At 39.2% G+C, this 20,353-nt stretch overlaps 1 protein-coding gene across 5 annotated transcripts in view; it reads left to right on the plus strand.

Annotated features, from left to right (window-relative positions):
* LOC122967931 (endophilin-B2-like) overlaps positions 1-9,881 on the plus strand; it is a 33,391-nt gene extending 23,510 nt beyond the window's left edge. For all 5 annotated transcript variants that reach the window (XM_044332739.1, XM_044332738.1, XM_044332736.1 and 2 more), the window contains 2 exons: positions 6,887-7,127; positions 9,335-9,881. In XM_044332739.1, the coding sequence (XP_044188674.1) occupies positions 6,887-7,127; positions 9,335-9,442 (349 nt within the window). In that variant the 3' untranslated portion in view covers positions 9,443-9,881. The remainder of the gene's footprint in view (positions 1-6,886; positions 7,128-9,334) is intronic.
* Positions 9,882-20,353: the final 10,472 nt, after the last annotated feature.

Here is a 20,353-nt window from a genome sequence, read left to right on the forward strand (position 1 = left end):
TCCAGCCTGCAACAGACCTATTGTAGGTTTTTATCTTTTATTATATTTTAACCATTTCCTGTAGTGTAGGAGGGTGTTTTCTTTCATATGGTACCCTGGTTTCAATTTGATTTTTACTGGTTGTGCTGACTTCACTAACCCTACATCTGTTTTATGTTTTGACCAAAGACAATCTGGTATCTGCTGCAACAACTGGTGTCTTAATCATGCAACACTAACACTTGCATGACAGGTCTATCACTTATTAGTCGACCACGTACACCTTGCTCCCCTGTTTTGTGTAAGATTCTGAGGAAGTGATTATCTGATGATATGTGAATGTGTGGGACCTAAGAGTCCTGTGACTCATATCCTTCTTCCATTATCAACATCACATGTGGAGTTGAGTTTTTGTCACTTGAGACCATTCAGTGAGATATTGTTGAAGTGTTACTACCGCTGCAGCTCTTTCTGGTCCAATATAGATATCCCCTGCAGTTAGCAACACTTGTCTCCTGCTAATCCGCTCATTCCAACATTCCTCATGGTCTTCATCCAATCCATGGGCATCAAACTTCATCGTGCAGTGTAATGGCAATTGTGATTGTGATGGTTGTTCGAACTGTGCTTGAATCCATGTTTTCCACTGCTCCCACTGTTGCTGTAACATTGAGTGTTGAGGGTTCAATGTTATCCAGTAGACTACTGGTTGTAGATAGCCAGACATGTTTGCACATCCACAGTGATGACATTCATCAAACAACGACATCATCGGTCCTTGGTTAGAGAATGTCAGTTCAGATTGACCACCTGATTGACCAGGAAATGCAAGATGAACAACGTCAGTGGTGCACATGATACTAGGTCCCAATGAACAAAGTATGTCTCGCCCCATTAGGTTAATGGGTGTGTCTGCTGAAAACAATAATGGTGCAATTACGCTTTTACCACCAATTAGCATAGGTACAGGCTCTGTTAGGGGCATTACTTGTCTTTTCTCCGAGAAGCCAACAGTCTTAATTGAAGACTGTGAAAGGGGGAGATTAGAGCCTTCTTTCCTATACAGGAATAGGTTGCACCTGTATCTACCATGAATGTATGTTTCTTTCAATATACTGGTATGGTAGGTTCGTCATTTGGGATGCTGAGAGATGATTGGCAGCATCCCTGTGCCATTTAGAGGTGCTCAGCTTGTAATCTATACAGCACTACAACAGTTTTGACATTTATTAACCTAGATTTGACTGGTATAATTTATATCTATTAGGACAGGAACTTGATTATATTCTATGAGAGCATATATCTCATTCTAAAAATGGGTTACATGAACCTTACAATTAAAATAAATATGTCAAAGCATTAATCCTCACCCAATAATATTTGAGGATTGCTTGAATTTTTCTTAATTACTCGTCTATTCCAACTTTTTAAACATGCAATCAATAAAACAATTGTGACTGCACTCTGCACCACCCACATATCTGTTTATCATAATTGGGGTCATAGATCAAATCATTGGTCACGATTTTTGAATCATGAAATTTACTCTAAGAAGATATTTAATAAGCACATAACTGCTATTCTACCTATACCACATTCAGCTGGAGAGTCAAAAAACTTTGAAGCCATTTTTCTCAGTGTCATTGTTAGCATCGTCACAGCGGTCCGTCTCTGCAAAGATCAGTCATTAATAACCAGGTGATTTAATCCTTAATAAAATTTTGGCTAACAGCACCTAAGCTGAATGAACAGAGAAGAGAAGAAAAAACCTCTGCTCCTTGTAGCAGTGTCTGTGTCTGTGAGTGGGAAGAGGAGGAGGAAAGAAAAAAGAAAAACTCTGCTACAGCTCCTCCGTGTATGCGCCGCAGAGGGCGGGAGCACACACACAAGAGGACAGTCTGCTATGAGCACCGCTTCCCTTTTATTAGTAGGGAAGTAGTTGTAGTGTTATGTATTTAGTGTATAAAATCAAATCTATTGATATCAATTAAATTTGAATGATTTCTTATTGAATTATTGATCCAAGCCATGCTGCCCTTTACTCTATCCATTTTCCTCTCTCACACACACCACACACACCAACTCTCACTTCTATTTATTTCAGAACAAACTGTATCATTATAGTCCGCTGTTACCTCAGCCACAGTAATTTCACTGACTGTGAAAAAAGCAAGAACAATTTTAAATGGTGCCTTTGGATAATATGGGTCAAATTTAGCTCAGAACACCCAAAGAGTGTATATCAACTGCGCTAATTATCAGGCTAAAAGAACACAGAATTCACACTGTTTCAATACTGTGGGTCAGATCTGACTCTGCACAGCATGCAAAGACCAAACTGATTATGTTTGCTATCATAATCATGTTAAAGTCCCAGTTTGTTAGGCTGAAGAAATACTGTTTACTGGTGTTTGTACATACAGTCGCGTGTGTCACAATCATCCCATATTGATCACCCTAACCATTATTTTTTAATTAATTCACCGTATCTCTAGGGAGTTTATTTTAGTTGAAGGCTGAATCTGTATCTGGCCTTCCTCCCTGGACTTTCCTTCTCTGCCTCTGTCTAATGAGAAGCAAAAGTTGCTCACATAACATAAGAGTAAAAAAATATCCGATACACTTTTTTTCTTATAATATTTGTTTTAATTTTGTCTTTGTTGTCAATTAACCTTTGGCATTGTCAGTGGCAGCCCCCAAAGATTTGCTCTTCAAACTTTCTCTTTATTCTTTTGACTAGTAATGCGTTACTGTGTCACTCACTTAAAAGTATCCTCCATAGCGTTAATATCCATAATAACACAAAAACCACTCCAAACACACACAAAAATATCCTACTCCTCATTTTCCCCATACTCTCTCCCATATATCCTTGTCTTGCACTCCTTGGTTCTGATCTACTAATTTCTGGCTCTTATCTAAATTAAAACAATTATTTTATCAACAGGTATAGCAGCTTTATATTTTCTTGGTGAATCAACCTCTAGCTGCGATTGCTCTGAGCCTCCTTTAAAGCTCTGATATATATATAATAATATCTCCCCACTTACCTAGCTCCCATCTAACCTTTCTAGGAACTATAGAAATTGCCAATCTGGGATTAACTAGTAGTTTATTATCACCCTCTATTGTAAAATCTGGCAGCCTGAAAAGAAACTAGGTAGAAGAGTTGCTATTCCCTCTGGGTCACGGCAGAGTTGCCCCAATATCAGCTCTAGTGTCTCAGCTGTCCACAATCTTCAGCAGAAATTGTTCCCATAAAATGTTAGAAAAATCAGCCTTAACCTGTCTCAAATTAGTCCACTTATTAATTTATTGCAATGTTAGATTTATTTTATTTTAAATATACCACCTTAGTAACACTCCACTCCTCTATTGTCTATATGTATTCCCCTTTTTGCAAAAGGGAAAATACATTTTAATACTCTGTATCAGTGTGTTCTGTGTCTAAACTCTGTTATGTGTTTTATACTCACACAGTGGCAGTGAGAAAAGAAAAAAAGAGAGTGTGGCATCTCCCCGCTGCTGTGCTCCTCTGCTGTGTCTCAGTCTCAGCACATCTACACAGCTACAAATTAAACAACTCTTACTAGACTTCTCTGGACTTTTTCTTTCCTCTTCTTTTCACTATCCCACACTAAAAAAGACTAATGCAACCTCGTCGCACCGACCGTGCAGTACACTCAATCACTTCAATATGACCAAACAAATGAATAGGCATTTAATCACCTCTATCTTACATACCGTTCGCAAAACAATCATCATTATTCACAACAGAGCCCAGCATGTTATTTACAAAATCATACAATAGTGCACTTCATCTATTTGACACCACAAGATACAGACAACACACAAGCTTTTTGTCTAGACTCAGCCCTGATAACAGCGTTATTGCAGATACTATTTGATCTGAATGCAGCCCTGTAGCAGCATCATCTGAGACTTATGGGTAACAGCCCTGAAAATGATGTTATCTCAGTATTTTTTTAACCGGAGCTACCCCATTAATAGTGGAATCTGATTATGTACACTAAAATTGCCATCCTCTTGGGCTCCCTAGCAATTTTCTCCACTTATATTTAGCTGTGTCCAACCGGTCTGCAACTTATGGCAAACGGTGTTGCAGTTAAATACTCATAGTGTACTTTGCTCACACTTAACACAACACAATTCGACAAAGACAATACATCTCTCCTTATAACAATCCTCAAGAAAAAAAACCCCTGTAACTTACTATTCTTACCTAATCATAGCATAGCCTCACTCTGCATGTACCAAAATGTTAGTAAAGGTCCATTCGTATATCATGCATACACCACATTGAACTCTTTTCCACAATTGTGTGAAAAATTATACAATGTTTCAGTCCTCCAGATTCAACTTAATGAATGGTCCAGGGTGGAGATAGCTTGTGATTCCATTTCAACTGTCTTTATTAATTTATTCACTTATTGGTATAATGTCTTTTTTTTTTTTTATCAATTATTGGGAAATAGATTCTTTAGAGGAGGGGTGTTAGTTACCTGCAACCCAGGCAGACACAATCCGATGCCAGAAACAACAATTTTAGCAGAATTAGTAAAAAAGGCTCTGCTTACCTCTCAGTAGCAGCCGCAGTTGGTTCTGGACAACAGATGTCCTGTCCGGACCCCAGGGCCCGTCACTCCCCTCCTGGCTCGGCTCGCCAACTGTCATGGGAAATCTTCAGATGGGCCAAGAAATCTTCAGGTCACCCACAACTTAGTATTAAACTCAAAACTTATAAGAGAAAGACTCAAAGAAATACACTGGAAGCTGGTAGAGTTCAAGGCGAATAGGTTTACTCTGCATAAAGAGCAATACAAAGCAAACAGAGGCCTTGATCCCGGGATAATAATGAAAAATCATAAAATATTAAATTATATGTTGTTTATTTGCTAAACCCCACCTTGCTTGATCTTATGACACTGGTAACAATCCAGACATGACTCATCTCAGAAAACAATGATGTCTCACACTTTGTTAACATGTATTAGTTGTACTTAGCCTCTTCCACAGAAGATTCAAATATGACATTGCTGATTCTCCCCTTCGGTATTCCCATAGAAACTATCTGCTAAATGTTTTCTTTGCACAATTACTGGCCTATTCATGGAAGGACAGTTTTCCACCACAAAAGGCAGAGATGATCTATTCATGACTCGTACAACAGGCCTGGACCACTCATAACTTTCCTTCATACCTCAGAGAAAAATCTAAGTACAAGAAAATTGATGAATGCCATAAATGTTCTTAAATCACTGGATGCCAGTATATTCAAAACAAATGTCAGTATATTCTGAGATAAATCATAAAAAACCCACAGATCCACAGGAAAAATACATACATGGGCCCCATTTCCCAAATGCAAGATAATCACAACACCCATCTTCTACATCATTGTTCATTGTTTCCACACAGCAGAGACTAGAGATGTTCTCACAAATCATATAGTTTGACCACTCTGCTCTCTGTGAGTAAAAGTGGTGCTTGATGCAACATGAGTGTTACATTTTACTTGTTGCAGTGAGTTTATGTACATCTCTTACATAATTTACAATTTCTGGAAGAGGTGTGTTTTACATTTACATTTAGTCATTGGCAGACGCTTTTATTCAAAGCAACTCAGACGCAAGGTGAGACAATTGAAGACAGTGACTCAATAGAACCATGATACAAATAAGTAAGTTGCATGCTGGACCACAATTGGCTCCAAACTAGTTGTGATGTCACAAATCGTGCTTGTCATGCTTTGAACTATTACTAAGACAAACAAGTAAGATAAACACAGTGTGATGGTTGTTGGGAAATGAGATTCAGACTTTTTTTAAGTATCTCCAAACAACCGCAAATGCATTCTAAGGCCAGATTGTGGCCTTGAAGGAAAGAGAGATCAACACAGATGTAGGCCCGAGGATGTCTACATGCTTGTGGTTTTCACAGATCAACAAAACTGGAGATTGCTGCTTACAAGCACATTATTGATTCATCAGTGGTCACTAAGATATTTTATATTCCCTGTCCACCTACTAAGTGTATGAGAACAACCGTGGAGGTAACAAAAAGTAATTAATTTTAATCAATTTTCAACAAGTTAAAATCAAACAACTGACAAAACTAAGAATGGAAATTAATGAAGGGGAAGGACCAAAGCATCGATTCATTGATGAAAGGATAGAGTTTGATTAATTAAATCATAAGCTAGCAAGTCTTTAATTAGCTAAGTTACTCCACACAGCACTCTTACATTCAGACTGTGGAGGTCGGACTTCAGACTGGTGTTAAGAGACTGAATAACTTCCACAGTCACACAGACTACCTTCATCTGTCAGAGGGGGGCGAATGCAGACCGTGTTTTACCCAAACTTCTCTTCTCTTCTGTGTAAAATGTGAAAACCAATAAATATATTTGAGCAAAAACAAAAACCACATTATTTGTGTTTGGCCTCTGATGAAGGTGTAAGCATCATGCTGTGATTCAGCATGATGCTGTCTGAGTAAAGAGGAGTCTTACGTGTGTGCGTTTTGTCACTTAATTTCCTTTTCATTTCCAGTAAAAATATTATTTCCTCAGTATTAGTCACTAGACATAGGCTACAAATCATAATAATGTGTAGGTGACATCTTGAGTAATAGCCTGACGATTCCTCTCAAGTGGAACTGTTGCTAAAGTAAATATTTTGTTATCATAATCATATTGTCATTTATTTTTTGAGTTTAGTGTCTATATAGTGTCTATTCACTATAGTCATACTATAGTGAATCTGGCCTTGAGTCAGTGGAAGTCATCGCTCTTCTATCTTATGACAACTCTAACAACCTCAAAAAAACAAGCTGAATATCCACTTCAACAACTCATATCCTTTATTTGTCTTCAAACTCTGTACAGATGCGCTAATGCTGTGGGCGGCCCCCATCCGTCTGCTGTCTGCCCTGACACCGTTTCCTCTACTTTCCTGCCACGACCATCATCTCCTGGCGCCACAGTCACCTCCACTTCCTCCAGCCAAAGGCCCACCACTCTGGCTATGGAGCAGATGCAGCTGCCAGTCACAGGCACCAGAAAGGCGAAGGTCTTGTATGACTATGATGCCCACGATGCTAGCGAGCTTTCCCTTTTGGCTGATGAGGTATAGTTGCACTTTCAGTTGTTTTGTTGTTGAGAGGTGACATACTATAAACCTGCCTAGTAAGTGTTGACTCACCCCACAGTAACAACTGTACCTGCGCAAAACTGTATGGTAGTACAACAAGGTACAATGTCTGACCTTCAACTCATAAACTGTAAACAGTTAGAGGACTAGCTCTGTGACTGGCACATGTATAATGGATATTAAAAGTCTCTATACACTTTGAACATTTCTGCTTCTTATTGCATTTAGGCTGAAAATAAAAAAAAAATAAAAAAAATCAGACTCTCATTTTCATTTTCCAAACCTGCTTTTTCAATGCAGGGTCAAAGGTGACTGGGGCCTTTCCCAGCATGCACTTCAGGATGGGTTCACCATTTTTCCAAGTCTGTCATAAAACAATATTCACATGCCCATATGTACACTGAAAGAATTATCAGTCGCTATAATCATTTCTCCTGTTCATACTTGCCATGAAGTAACCTCTTCTCAACTTCAATGTAAGAAATGGGGGACAAAATCAACAGCCAATCTTTAATACCATCTTTTGACAGCTTTCAAGTGTTGGCAGACAGTACAATAGATTTTCCATTTGAATTCAACCATGACAAGTAGAGGGTGGATACCTGACCCGAGCCCGAAGGGGCTTACAGGTCCGGCTGGGTTTGGACAAAAATTTAGAAATAATGTCCAGGTTTGGGTTGAGTTCGGTCACGTAAGCGGGGCTAGCCTACTTAGCGTGGTGCTTCAAGTTCTTTTTAATGAAAATATAGTGTTAAAATAAATAAAAATGATGGACCTACTGTCTGTGTTGGGCTACTTCCTGTTCAGTGCTGGGTTTTGTTATTTACATGACAATGGCTGAATGCAATAGATAGACTAATTCAGACAAGCTTCAAAAAAAAAAGGTGAGCTTCAAGCTGGTTCCAATGCAAACCAATGGGTGACTCTGGCGCAGATCAGCAGAACGTCCATCTTGCCTTGTCACCAAATTGTCGGGAAACTTCTCCCTGTATGTCTGAGAGTTACTAGTTCTCTGAAGAATCTGTGTGATGAATCAAATCTCTTTACTTAATGCAGCCAGAGAGCGATGCATCAGAGTTGTCAGTTGTTCTCTGCCTGCATGTTCAGAATGCCTCCCCTTATACCATCATGTAGACAACAGAAAGGAAAACACCATCTGCCGAATAATCTACAGTAGAACAGTAAAGGGACCTGGTTCAACCTGGTTGCTACATACACATCTATACATTCACTGGAACAACCTGCCTGCCAAGTACCTTGAGAAACTGTGTGCAGGTATACTGAGAACTGCTGCTGTTTTGAAGGCAAAGTGTACTCACACAAATATTGATTTCACTTAGGTTTCTTCTGTTTATTGAACTTTGTATGAAGTTAACTGATAAATAAAAACTATTCAATATAATACAAAAATAGTTTTAAAAAAATATATAAAAAAACAAAAAAAGAAGACTTTTCAATACCCTGATAAAAGAATTTAGACTTAAAACAATATGAATCAACCATTAATCTAACCCACACACTCTACCTTAAAGGCTTTAAATGGTGCATTTTAAGTGCATGTAAATCTGCACCACATAAAAATGCTTAAGATTATCAAAAGTGGAAGCACTAAAACTCAGTGTAAGTTCCATTACCAGCTGCCATGGGCAGTTTTTGAGCCAGGCCCTGCTGTGTGAAGGTGTGGCTACACAGTAATTCAATCCCCATTCATTTCACTAAAAATGAATCATACTTTATTTACTTTCCATTCAATTCAGGAATGAGCTGCTTATGTCTTTCTTTACGTAGCTGGTATGCAATAATTAAGTAGAGCAGGAGGGAAGTTGCATGGTGCATGTGAATAGAAGGATGTCAGTAGAAGTTTATGACAATGTACTCCAGTTCACTCTGTTTCCTGTCAGAGATATTTATCAGAATATGTGGAGGAGGACAGGAGAACAAAGCATATTTATGACTGAGAGCCACCTGAGGATTAAGAGCAGGAAAGGAGGAAGATGGTATTATTGTCATCATATAATGTGCAATGTCCTGTTTTCATTACTAAAACACCTGAAGTATCCGATAGTTTCTGTTTTAGTTTTTTTTTTTTGGTTTCTTGGGGGGAGGGTTTTGAAATAGTTTAATTTTGTTAAAAAAAATGTTTTGCCCAATTTGTCTAAATGTCCGTCTTTGTTTTTTCTCAGCTCATTACCGTATACACCGTACCAGGTATGGACCCTGATTGGTTGGTTGGAGAACGGGGCAACGAAAAGGGCAAAGTCCCTGTCACCTACCTTGAACTGCTGAGCTAATGGACCAAACAACAGGACACACACACACACACACACACTGCAAAAACCTCTATCTACTGTCACATGTGTGCATTTAGTGCACTTACTGTATTTTAATCTGTGACTATCTGAAACACTTATGCAAACTTGTCTGTAGGAAACTGGGAGTAAACATGGGTGGAAATTGCAGCAAACTCTTGTGACTGTGTGAGCAACAGTTTCATTTGATGTGGCCACGTGGGTCATTACAGACTTTTCTCTCGTTCCAATAATGTATATCCAGAGTGTGACTTAATGAGCCCATTTAAAGCTACACTTCCTCATTTTGTTAACAGTGCAGTTTGGGTGTGAAAGTGAAACTCCAAGGAAACATTTATTTGATTCTTGTCATGTGTTTTTACCACTGAGGCATTCAATGACCAAGATCTCATGTCATCCATTAAAGAATAATTCCAATTTATTATGACTTAAGTCTTATTTTTGTAGTTTAGACCATTTTTTTGTATCGCTCATGATAGCTTTGTACTCACCAACGTAATTGCTGGGGTCTGGGAACACAGTGACATATATGGCTACAATGAAGTTTGACAGTGCTAGAAACACGAGCAGTCAGATAAACAGATGGTTGTAAACAGGCCAACAGTTTAGTCAGGTGATCTGAACCACTTTGTTGAGAGCCGAAGTAAAACTGGAACTTTCGGGTTTTGCTGTACATTTGTAATGCTAATCACTGTACTAAAAGTCTATCCTTGGAACAAACCTAGCAGTGTATTGTGCAGTTCAGTGTTGTCTAGACATGGTGGTAATTTTTAATATTTCTTTTTTAGTTAAGCATTACCTGGGTTAAATGTCACCAGTTAGACAGAAGGAGGTGTTTGCATTGATGGGTTGAGTGTACACAGCTAGTTCAGACCTGGCTGTAATAGGACAACTTGGGTTGGAAATATGAAATTATATGAGACTGCTGGTGGATATCATGGATATAAAAGAAACTAAGTTACGATAACTTAAGTGTGTGTGCTGCTGAACATGGATAATTTGTTCGTATGCTATCAAATTAGTTGTCGTTTAGCTTCGTTAAGCTTACATAGGTTTAAACTTCTAATACTGTAAGAAACACAGATACATCTTAGAATACGAACAGTAAAACTCTGGAACACGTTTCACTTTTTCAGAAAGACATGAAAGAAAGCGTGCATTGAGTTACAGAAGCTAGTGGACAACTGCTAGCCCGGAGATGACGTCAGGACCTCGGCTCTCTTTTTGGAGGTAAAATTGAAAGTGCGCAAAACTGTATGGTAGTACAATTATGCTAAGTAGAGAAGTAAATGTTGAACCAGGCAAGTGGGTCTGTAAACTGTGATGGTTGTTTACAACTGACACTTTGGATAATAATTTTAACATTAGCCTTAATTTTCAGACTGCTCATGTTTCTTGACCTGTTTGACTTTTTTAGTGATGTCACTGTGTTTAGTGATTAAATTAAATTAGATTAGATAGGAATTATGGTCAAAACCACAATAATAGGACCACGTGTTAAGAATTATTCTTCTGTAGGACAATGTTAGGCACTTTGAGCTTCACAAGATTCAACTCAACTGTAGTGTAAAGCCGAGAAGGGCTTTAAGAAAAACATATTTTACTTTAAACTAAAATGGAATAGAAACTCTGGATTTTTAAATTGTACACTCTGAACTGGTTGTTGTAATGTAAACCTGGTAGATATTAAAAGTAGTGATTGGAAAGCTTGAAAAAACTCAAACTCAAATGCGGAACTTGATTTTTACCCACATAATGAAACCCTAGCCTTGGGCTGTTGTGAAACTACTTTATCCGTCCTCTGTTTCGAGCTTTAATGAGTAACAGATGGATTGCAGACAACTCGACACATTATGTTCTCCCTCATAGCTTTGTTTTTCACAGATTTGTACAGGAAACTTTCCTGTATGACTCAATTCATCATTAAGTCAAACCATAATTCTTATAACTTTAAGTGACATTAGCCTAACTGTTGCAACAATGCTACAGTTGTGCTCATAAATTTACATACCCTGATAGAATTTGTGAAATATCGGCCATATTTTGGAAAAAATGACTGATCATGCTGTAAACTTTTGTTTTATTTAATGATAGTGGTCAGGTGAAGCCATTTATTTTCACATAATTGTATTTGCCCTTTTTACATCATAATTATAACTGAAATCACCCAAATGACCCTGATCAAAAGTTTACATACCCTTGAATGTTTGACATGGTAATATACACACAAGTTGACACACACGTTTAAATGGCTATGAAGGGTAAGTTTCCACACCTGTGACTGGTTTGATTGTAATTAGTGTCTGTGTATAAATAGTCAATGAGTTTCTCAGCTCTTGAGAGATCCCTGTACATTTTATCCAGGGCTGCTCTAATGTTTTCTAGATGTTTTGATTTCTCATTTACTCATCTCTTTCTGACAGCCAGCTGCCTCAGAGGCCTGACTTTCAACTCTTAAAGCATGTAGGATGAAGTCAGGCTAACTGGGTTTTCAGGTCAAGTGGTCACAATGGGAATATGCAATTTCAAACTATTTTCATAGCAGTAGAGCTACTTGACTCATAAGTGAACCAGAAGTACTTTCTGAGTTTGCAGTAGAGAGCTTAAAATTATCCAAACTGGTTGAGACAACAGATTGTCATAATCAGAGATGACCTGTTGATGTTCATGAGAACAGGTCGTACAAATGAATCGTCACCTTGTTAGAAAGTGAAGTGTCTTTCGAGATGGTTTTCCTCTCCAGTGCAAGTATGAGTGAGGCTGAGTCACAAGCTGGGTGTGATGATTTTAGTGGGAATCCACAGTGTGTTTACACAAGTATACAGTTAGAGTATACAGTTGTTTACTGTATCTGAGATTATTAGTGGCGTGGATATTTATGGTTGCCAGATGATACTGAATGTTTTTGTGATCCCCTTACATTTCCTCTAGTTCACCATCAGGTCACAGTATCCTCTGATTCAGATGTGGCTTTCCTCTGGAGAAAATCCAGCAGCCCATGTACTGTATGTGTGTGTGTAAATTAATTCAGGATGGAAAGTTGATTTTGTGAGCTGTGTTTTGCTTTTTAACAAATCTTTGCTTTCATGTTTTTAATTTAGTGTGTTGTTAGATGGCTTGAGGGGGAGCAAGGCTCATTTTAAAATGTCTTTTTGTCGTCATCTTTTTGTCATCACATTTTTGTCATCCTCCAACTTATGACCACTGGTTTGATGTGCAATAAACGTGTGACACAGTAATACAACCGTCTGCTTCTTGAATATCTACAAACAACACTGATGAACAGAATCTTTCACAGAAGTTTACTTTTTTATTTTCTATCAAAGAATTTGTGGGAAGAAATTGGCTAGTGTCCAATTTCATTTAGTAACTAGTTTTTAACCTTAAAATTCAGTAGCAGCTAGTGAGGTGGTTTTAGGTTTTAGAGTGTAGGATTCATTTTATAGCATAAACCTGAGAAAACAGTCATACAGTAAGATGACAAGTGAGAAATCTGACAGGTTTTACAAACACCAGTTTGTACAGTAGAAAAGAAAAATAAATTAAATTAAAGCTGCAAGCAGCATTGGTCGGGACCTCGCACTCTCGCCCGTCGGGATCAGATCATTTTGCTTTTTAAAAATGAGGGATATTTCTTACAAGTGTGGTGTGCTTTTATTTTGAAAATTTGATTGACATGTGTACTGTCAGATGTGTAGAGACAATAAGTAACTGCAGCTGGACACAGAAAAATACCCATATATTTGAACAACGTAGTTTCATGAAACGGTTTATATGATATCATACGAAAAATTATGCACAAATTTTCGTACATATTCCTACAAATTTCCAGCAGCACGAGCGATCAGCGCGCCTGCACGAGAGCCTTAAGAAAAATGGCAGACATTCCTTTTATTCTCAGTGGAAAATGCAATATTTTAATAAAGTGTATGCATTGAAATGCACTTTGATAACATTTCTAGCAAGAAACGTGCATTTTATTTTCATAATCTTCTTTGAGTGAATGCATACGATCTTTAGTTTGTTATTTATTATGAAGTCTCTTTCAGGTTTCTATCATTGCTATGGACGCTTCTAGCGCTGCCGCCCATGTAGCTTCCGCCCGGAAGTATTTCCCTCCCTGTCACCGTTTTAAAGTTTTTATTTCTCAACAAACAACATGAAAATGTCCTTGATAACTCAACAATACGATAGGTTAATGTTAAGGTCGCCAGTTTTAATTCTTCGATTCTGCAATACGAGCGATCATTAGCGCCTGCGCAAGCCCCTGCAATGCATTACCGCCTCCCTCCAACTCAGCTAAGACCCCCAAATTATGTTAAAATCACAAATTCTAATAGCTATTTTACCATGAAACCAATTGATTTTGTCAACAACAAAAAGGTATTTGACTAATCAACATTTTGCAAAATAGCTAAGTTAACGTCATCAACTTCACTTGTCATGATTCTGATGGTTTGCAACATAGCTAGCCTAATGCTAACATTACTAGAGAAGGCTTCTAGACTATGCTCTCATTGTACTTTTATTACCATTTTACAGATAACCAGTTTCCCTCAACCCTCAGTCAAGCCTCAGTCCCAACAACTTCCCAAACTATAGAAACCAATGGCTCTTTTAAGAGCCAACCTATCTGTCTGTCTGTCTGTGTATTTATCCGTCTATCTATCCACCCACCCCACCCCCCCACCCCCTGCTCTCTCTTTCTCTTTCTTTTCTCTTTCTCTTTCTCTTTCTATGGAGTTCCATGCCCATGAATTTTCTGGTAAGTAATAGTGCGCACTATGCATAGCATGCTAAACATGTTCAAAAGCTATGTTAATGACCAAGTACAGTTCAACCATAATTTGGTATTATTGTTTATAGTATTATATGTATTATATCTGTCATACTGTGATTTAATTATGAGATACACAATTAGTTCATCTAAATGAATGATGACAACCACATATGAACTCAGATGACAATATCTTAAAATTTCTCCCAAAATGAGATTTTCAAAATTGACCAAGGAGGAAGTCTCGTCTCCAAACTTCCTCTAAACTCTCGTCCTACTACCTGTCCACTGGACCCAATACCATCCAACCTGCTACAGAATGTTTCCCCCGCACTTAACTCCATGGTCACACACATCATCAACTCCTCACTTACAACTGGTGTTTTCCCCACTGCGTTTAAGCAAGCTCGAGTCACCCCTCTGCTCAAAAAACCAGCTCAACCTGTACGACCCAAATCAGTCCGGCTTTAAACAGGGTCACTCTACGGAGACTGCACGACTGTCGGTTATGGAATCACTGCGCTCAGCTAGAGCTGCTGGTCAGTCCTCAGCCCTTTTGCTACTGGACCTGTCAGCTGCCTTTGATACAGTTAACCACCAACTCCTCCTCTCCACACTCACTGAGCTTGGTATCTCAGGATCCGCCCTCCGCTGGTTCATGTCCTACCTGTCAGGGAGATATTATAGAGTATCTTGGATCCCCTTCTTTTCTCATTATACACCACCTCACTTGGCGCAATCATCCACTCCCATGGTTTCTCATACCACTGCTATGCTGACGACACCCAGCTCTTCCTGTCATTCCCACCGGAAGACCACTCAGTCTCCGCTAGGATCTCTTCATGCCTTGCCGATATATCAACATGGATGAAAGAACGCCACCTTCAGCTTAACCTCTGTAAGACCGAGCTCCTTGTCATACCAGCCAGTTCTTCAATAGAACAAAACATTAGCATCCAGCTCGAATCAACCCAACTCATGCCCACAAAGTCTGCCCGAAATTTGGGTGTCATGATTGATGACCAACTAACCTTTAAGGTTTACGTGGCCTCAGTCGCTCGATCATGTTGATTCGCCCTGTACAACATCAGGAAGATCAGACCCTACCTGTCTGAGCATGCAGCACAACTCCTGGTACAGGCTCTTGTTATATCAGGCATCGACTACTGCAACTCCTTACTGGCAGGTCTCCCTGCATGTACACTTAAACCTCTGCAGATGATCCAGAACACGGCAGTCTGGTCTTCAATCAGCCCAAAACAGCATGTCACCCCGCTGTTGATATCCCTCCACTGGCTTCCAGTTGCTGCCCGCATCAAATTCAAAACCCTGACACTTGCTTACAAAATAGCAACTAAAGCAGCTCCTGCCTACCTGAACTCCCTCATTCAGGTCTGCACTCCCTCCCACCCACTGCGCTCTGCCAACGAAAGGCGCCTGGTACCACCACCACAACAGGGCACTAAGTCACTAGCTAGACTCTTCTCCTCTGTAGTTCCCCGGTGGTGGAACGAGTTACCAAACTCTGTTCGATCTGCAGAGTTCTGTTGTGCTTATTTATTGTGTTTTTTTATCTTGCTATGCAGCACTTTGGATACCTTGTGTTTGTTAAAATCGTGCTATATAAATAAAGTGGATTGGATTGGTCCCAGATTAATGTAATCACACTAAAATTAAATTATTGTCTTCCAAAATTGGCATTTTCATTTATATGTTTATAGGTGAAGTATTTAACAATCTCCAACTTGTTCCCCAAATCTGTTTCGTGCTCACTGCATGTTTGCCTCTCTCTCCCCTCTGCATAGTGGCTTGACTGCTGGAACACAGTTGTTTTGTTACAATAAATTATTCCAATGTGTCTCTTCTAAACTTGTTTTAGTCGGAAATTAGTCAGAAATTGGTCAGGCATATACGCATATAATTAACATGTCAATGTCAGATTGCTTGAGCTCAAAACAAAAAACAACACCACAACCTCCAGAAGGTCAACACAACTCTTACAACACTTGTCTGCTGGGGGAGGTATGACTAATCCACAACTCTCTGTTTTCAATATACTCTGTTGTTGTAAACATTATCACAGATGGTTAGCTCTATTCACCGTTTGCTATATTCATCTCGCTAGCATATTATTTCACTGTCATGAAGAAAACTCGGGTATCCTTTCCAGCCCTCACTGTAAACAATCAATCAATCAATCAATCAATCAATTTTTATTTATATAGCGCCATATCACAACCTAAGTCATCTCAGGGCACTTTTCACATAGAGCAGGTCAAGACCGTACTCTTTAATTTACAGAGACCCAACAATTCCCCCATGAGCAAGCACTTGGCGACAGCGGTAAGGAAAAACTCCCCTTTAACGGGTAGAAACCTCAAGCAGACCCCGGCTCTTGGTGGGCGGCCATCTGCTTTGACCGGTTGGGTTGAGAGAGAGAAAGAGAGAGGGAAAGGGGGAGGGGGACAGAAGAAAAACAATCACAACAACAACAATAAGCACAAGCAGCAATAGCCAGGGAAGGATTCCATCAGGACTGTGAAGGACCGCAAAGGTTCGGCCCGGGAGTCAGGTTTTCCTGTGAGATGAGAAAGCACAAAAAACTCCGCGGAAGAAGCAAAGTTAGTGACATGCATTAATGTTACATGAATGCATACAGATGGAGAGGAGGAGGAGGAGGAGAGAGGAACTCAGTGCATCATGGGAAGTCCCCCAGCAGTCTAGGCCTATAGCAGCATAACTAAGGGCTGATCCAGCCTGGTCGGCCCTAACTATAAGCTTTATCAAAAAGGAAAGTTTTAAGCCTACTCTTAAACATAGAGAGGGTGTCTGCACCCCGGACTGAATCCGGTAGATGGTTCCATAGAAGAGGAGCCTGATAGCTTAAGGCTCTGCCTCCCATTCTACTTTTAAAGACTGTAGGGACCACCAGTAAGCCTGCATACTGGGAGCGTAGTGTTCTAGTGGGATAATACGCTATTATGAGCTCTTCAAGATATGATGGTGCCTGACCATTAAGGGCTTTGTAAGTTAGGAGAAGGATTTTAAATTCTATTCTAGATTTTACAGGAAGCCAATGTAGTGAAGCTAAAATGGGAGAAATGTGGTCTCTTTTTCTAGTTTTAGTCAATACACGTGCAGCTGCATTCTGGACCAGCTGGAGAGTCTTTAGAGACTTGTTAGGGCAGCCTGATAATAAGGCATTGCAATAATCCAGCCTAGAAGTGACAAATGCGTGAACTAGTTTTTCTGCATCTTTTAGGGACAGGATGTGCTTGATTTTTGCGATATTACGTAAATGAAAAAAGGCAGTCCTTGAGATTTGATTTATGTGGGAGTTAAAGGACATATCCTGATCAAAGATAACTCCCAGATTCCTTACGGTGGTGCTGGAGGCCAGGGTAATGCCATCCAGAGTAGCTATATCATTAGATAATGTGTTTCTAAGGTGTTTAGGGCCAAGCACAATAACTTCAGTTTTATCTGAATTTAGTAGTAGAAAATTGCAGGTCATCCAGGTCTTTATGTCGTTAAGGCATGTTTGGAGTTTGTTTAACTGATTGGGTTCATCTGGCTTCACTGATAAATATAATTGGGTGTCATCTGCGTAACAATGAACATTTATGGAGTGTTTCCTAATAATATTACCTAAAGGAAGCATATATAAGGTGAATAGAATTGGTCCAAGTACAGAACCTTGTGGAACTCTGTGTCTAACCCTTGCCTTCACGGAGGATTCATCATTAACATGTACAAACTGAAATCGGCCTGATAAATAGGACTTAAACCAGCTTAATGCAGTTCCTTTAATGCCAATTAAATGTTCCAGTCTCTGCAAAAGGATTTGATGGTCAATTGTGTCGAATGCGGCACTAAGATCTAACAGGACAAGTATAGAGACAAATCCTTTGTCCAATGCAGTTAGGAGGTCATTTGTGACTTTCACCAGTGCTGTCTCTGTGCTATGATGCGCTCTAAATCCTGACTGAAAATCCTCAAATAAACTATTGTTATGTAGAAAGTCACATAACTGATTAGAGACTGCTTTCTCAAGGATCTTGGATAGAAATGGAAGGTTAGATATAGGTCTATAATTGGCTAAAACACCTGAATCAAGAGTAGGCTTCTTAAGAAGAGGTTTAATTACAGCTACTTTAAAGGACTGTGGTACATAGCCTGATACTAAAGACAAATTGATCATATCTAGTAAAGAAGTGCTCACTAAGGGTAAGGCTTCCTTAAGCAGCCTAGTTGGGATGGGATCTAAGAGACAGGTTGATGGTTTAGCTGAACAAATCATTGAAGTTAGTTCAGACAAGTCTACTGGAGAAAAACAGTCCAAATATATGCCAGGATTTACAGCTGTTACTAAGGTTCCTTTGTTTGGGGAGAGAACGGTGCCTGTTAATTTTGTCTCTAATAGTTAGAATTTTATCATTAAAGAAGCTCATAAAGTCGTTACTACTGAGAGCTATAGGAATACATGGATCAGTAGAGTTATGACTCTTTGTCAGCCTGGCCAAAGTGCTGAAAAGGAACCTAGGGCAGTTTTTATTCTCTTCTATTAATGCTGAGTAATAGGCGGCTCTGGCATTACAGAGGGCCTTCCTATATGTTTTAAGACTACCTTGCCAGACTAAGCGAGATTCTTCTACTTCGGTGGAACGCCAAATCCTTTCCAATTTTCGCGATGTTTGCTTTAATTTGCGGGTTTGGGAGTTATACCATGGAGCTAACCTCTTATGTTTTATTATCTACTTTTTTAAGGGGGCGATGGAGTCGAGTGTTTGTCTTAATGAGCCTGCAGCACTATCAATAAGATTATCAATTTGGGAGGGACTAAAGTTAACATAAGAGTCCTCTGTAGTATTGAGACATGGCAGTGAATTCAGTACTGACGGAATTGCTTCCTTAAATTTATCTACAACACTATCAGAGAGACATCTAGTGAGGACATTTTTGTCTAATGGTGTATAATCCAGTAATAGGAATTCAAAAGTTATTAAAAAATGATCTGATAAAATAGGATTTTGTGGAAAAATTATTAAATGTTCAATTTCAATCCCATAAGCCAGAACAAGGTCTAGGGTGTGGTTAAGACGGTGAGTGGGATTATTTACACACTGAGAGAAGCCAATTGAGTCTAATAATGAGATAAATGCAGTGCTGAGACTGTCACTATCAACGTCCACATGAATATTAAAATCACCCACTATAATTACTTTATCTGTACTAAGGACTAAATACGACAAAAACTCTGAGAATTCAGATAGGAATTCAGAGTACGGGCCAGGAGGACGATACACTATAACAAATAGAACTGGCTGTAAAGTTTTCCAGGTTGGCTGAGAGAGACTAAGAACAAGGCTTTCGAATGAGTTATAATTAAATTTAGGTCTAGGGTTGATGATTAGGCTTGAGTTGAAAATGGCAACTCCTCCTCCTCGGCCAGTGTCTCGAGGAATATGAGTATTAATATGACTGGGGGGAGTGGATTCATTTAGGCTGACATATTCTTCATGACACAGCCAGGTTTCAGTGAGACAAAATAAATCAATATGATGATCTGAAATTAAATCGTTTACTAAAACAGCTTTAGATGAAAGAGATCTAATGTTCAAGAGTCCACATTTAATTATCTTATTTTGTTGTACTATTGCAGTAGTGGTTTTAATTTTTACTAGATTTTCATGAATGACTCTTCTTTTGTTTACTTTGGATTTAATTGATTTATGTGGTTGGGGGACAGACACAGTCTCTATGTGGTTTTGGGTGGGTAACTGCTCTAATGGAAGCGCAGAGAAGCGTGTAGGACTGCAGCTCTGCTTCCTGGTCTCAACTCTGGCTTGTCATGGTTTTGGTTTACTAATAAACTCAGCCATATTTCTGGATATGAGAGCAGCTCCATCCAAAGTGGGATGTATGCCGTCTCTCCTAATCAGACCAGGTCTTCCCCAGAAAGTCTGCCAATTATCTATGAAGCCCACATCGTTTGCTGGACACCACCTCGACAACCAGCAGTTGAATTGTGACATGCGGCTGTACATGTCATCACTGGTCAGATTAGGCAGCGGTCCAGAGAAAATTACGGAGTCCAACATTGTTTTTGCAAATGT

Source organism: Thunnus albacares, chromosome 18, assembly GCF_914725855.1.
Source record: "Thunnus albacares chromosome 18, fThuAlb1.1, whole genome shotgun sequence".
NCBI classification, from domain to species: domain Eukaryota; kingdom Metazoa; phylum Chordata; class Actinopteri; order Scombriformes; family Scombridae; genus Thunnus; species Thunnus albacares.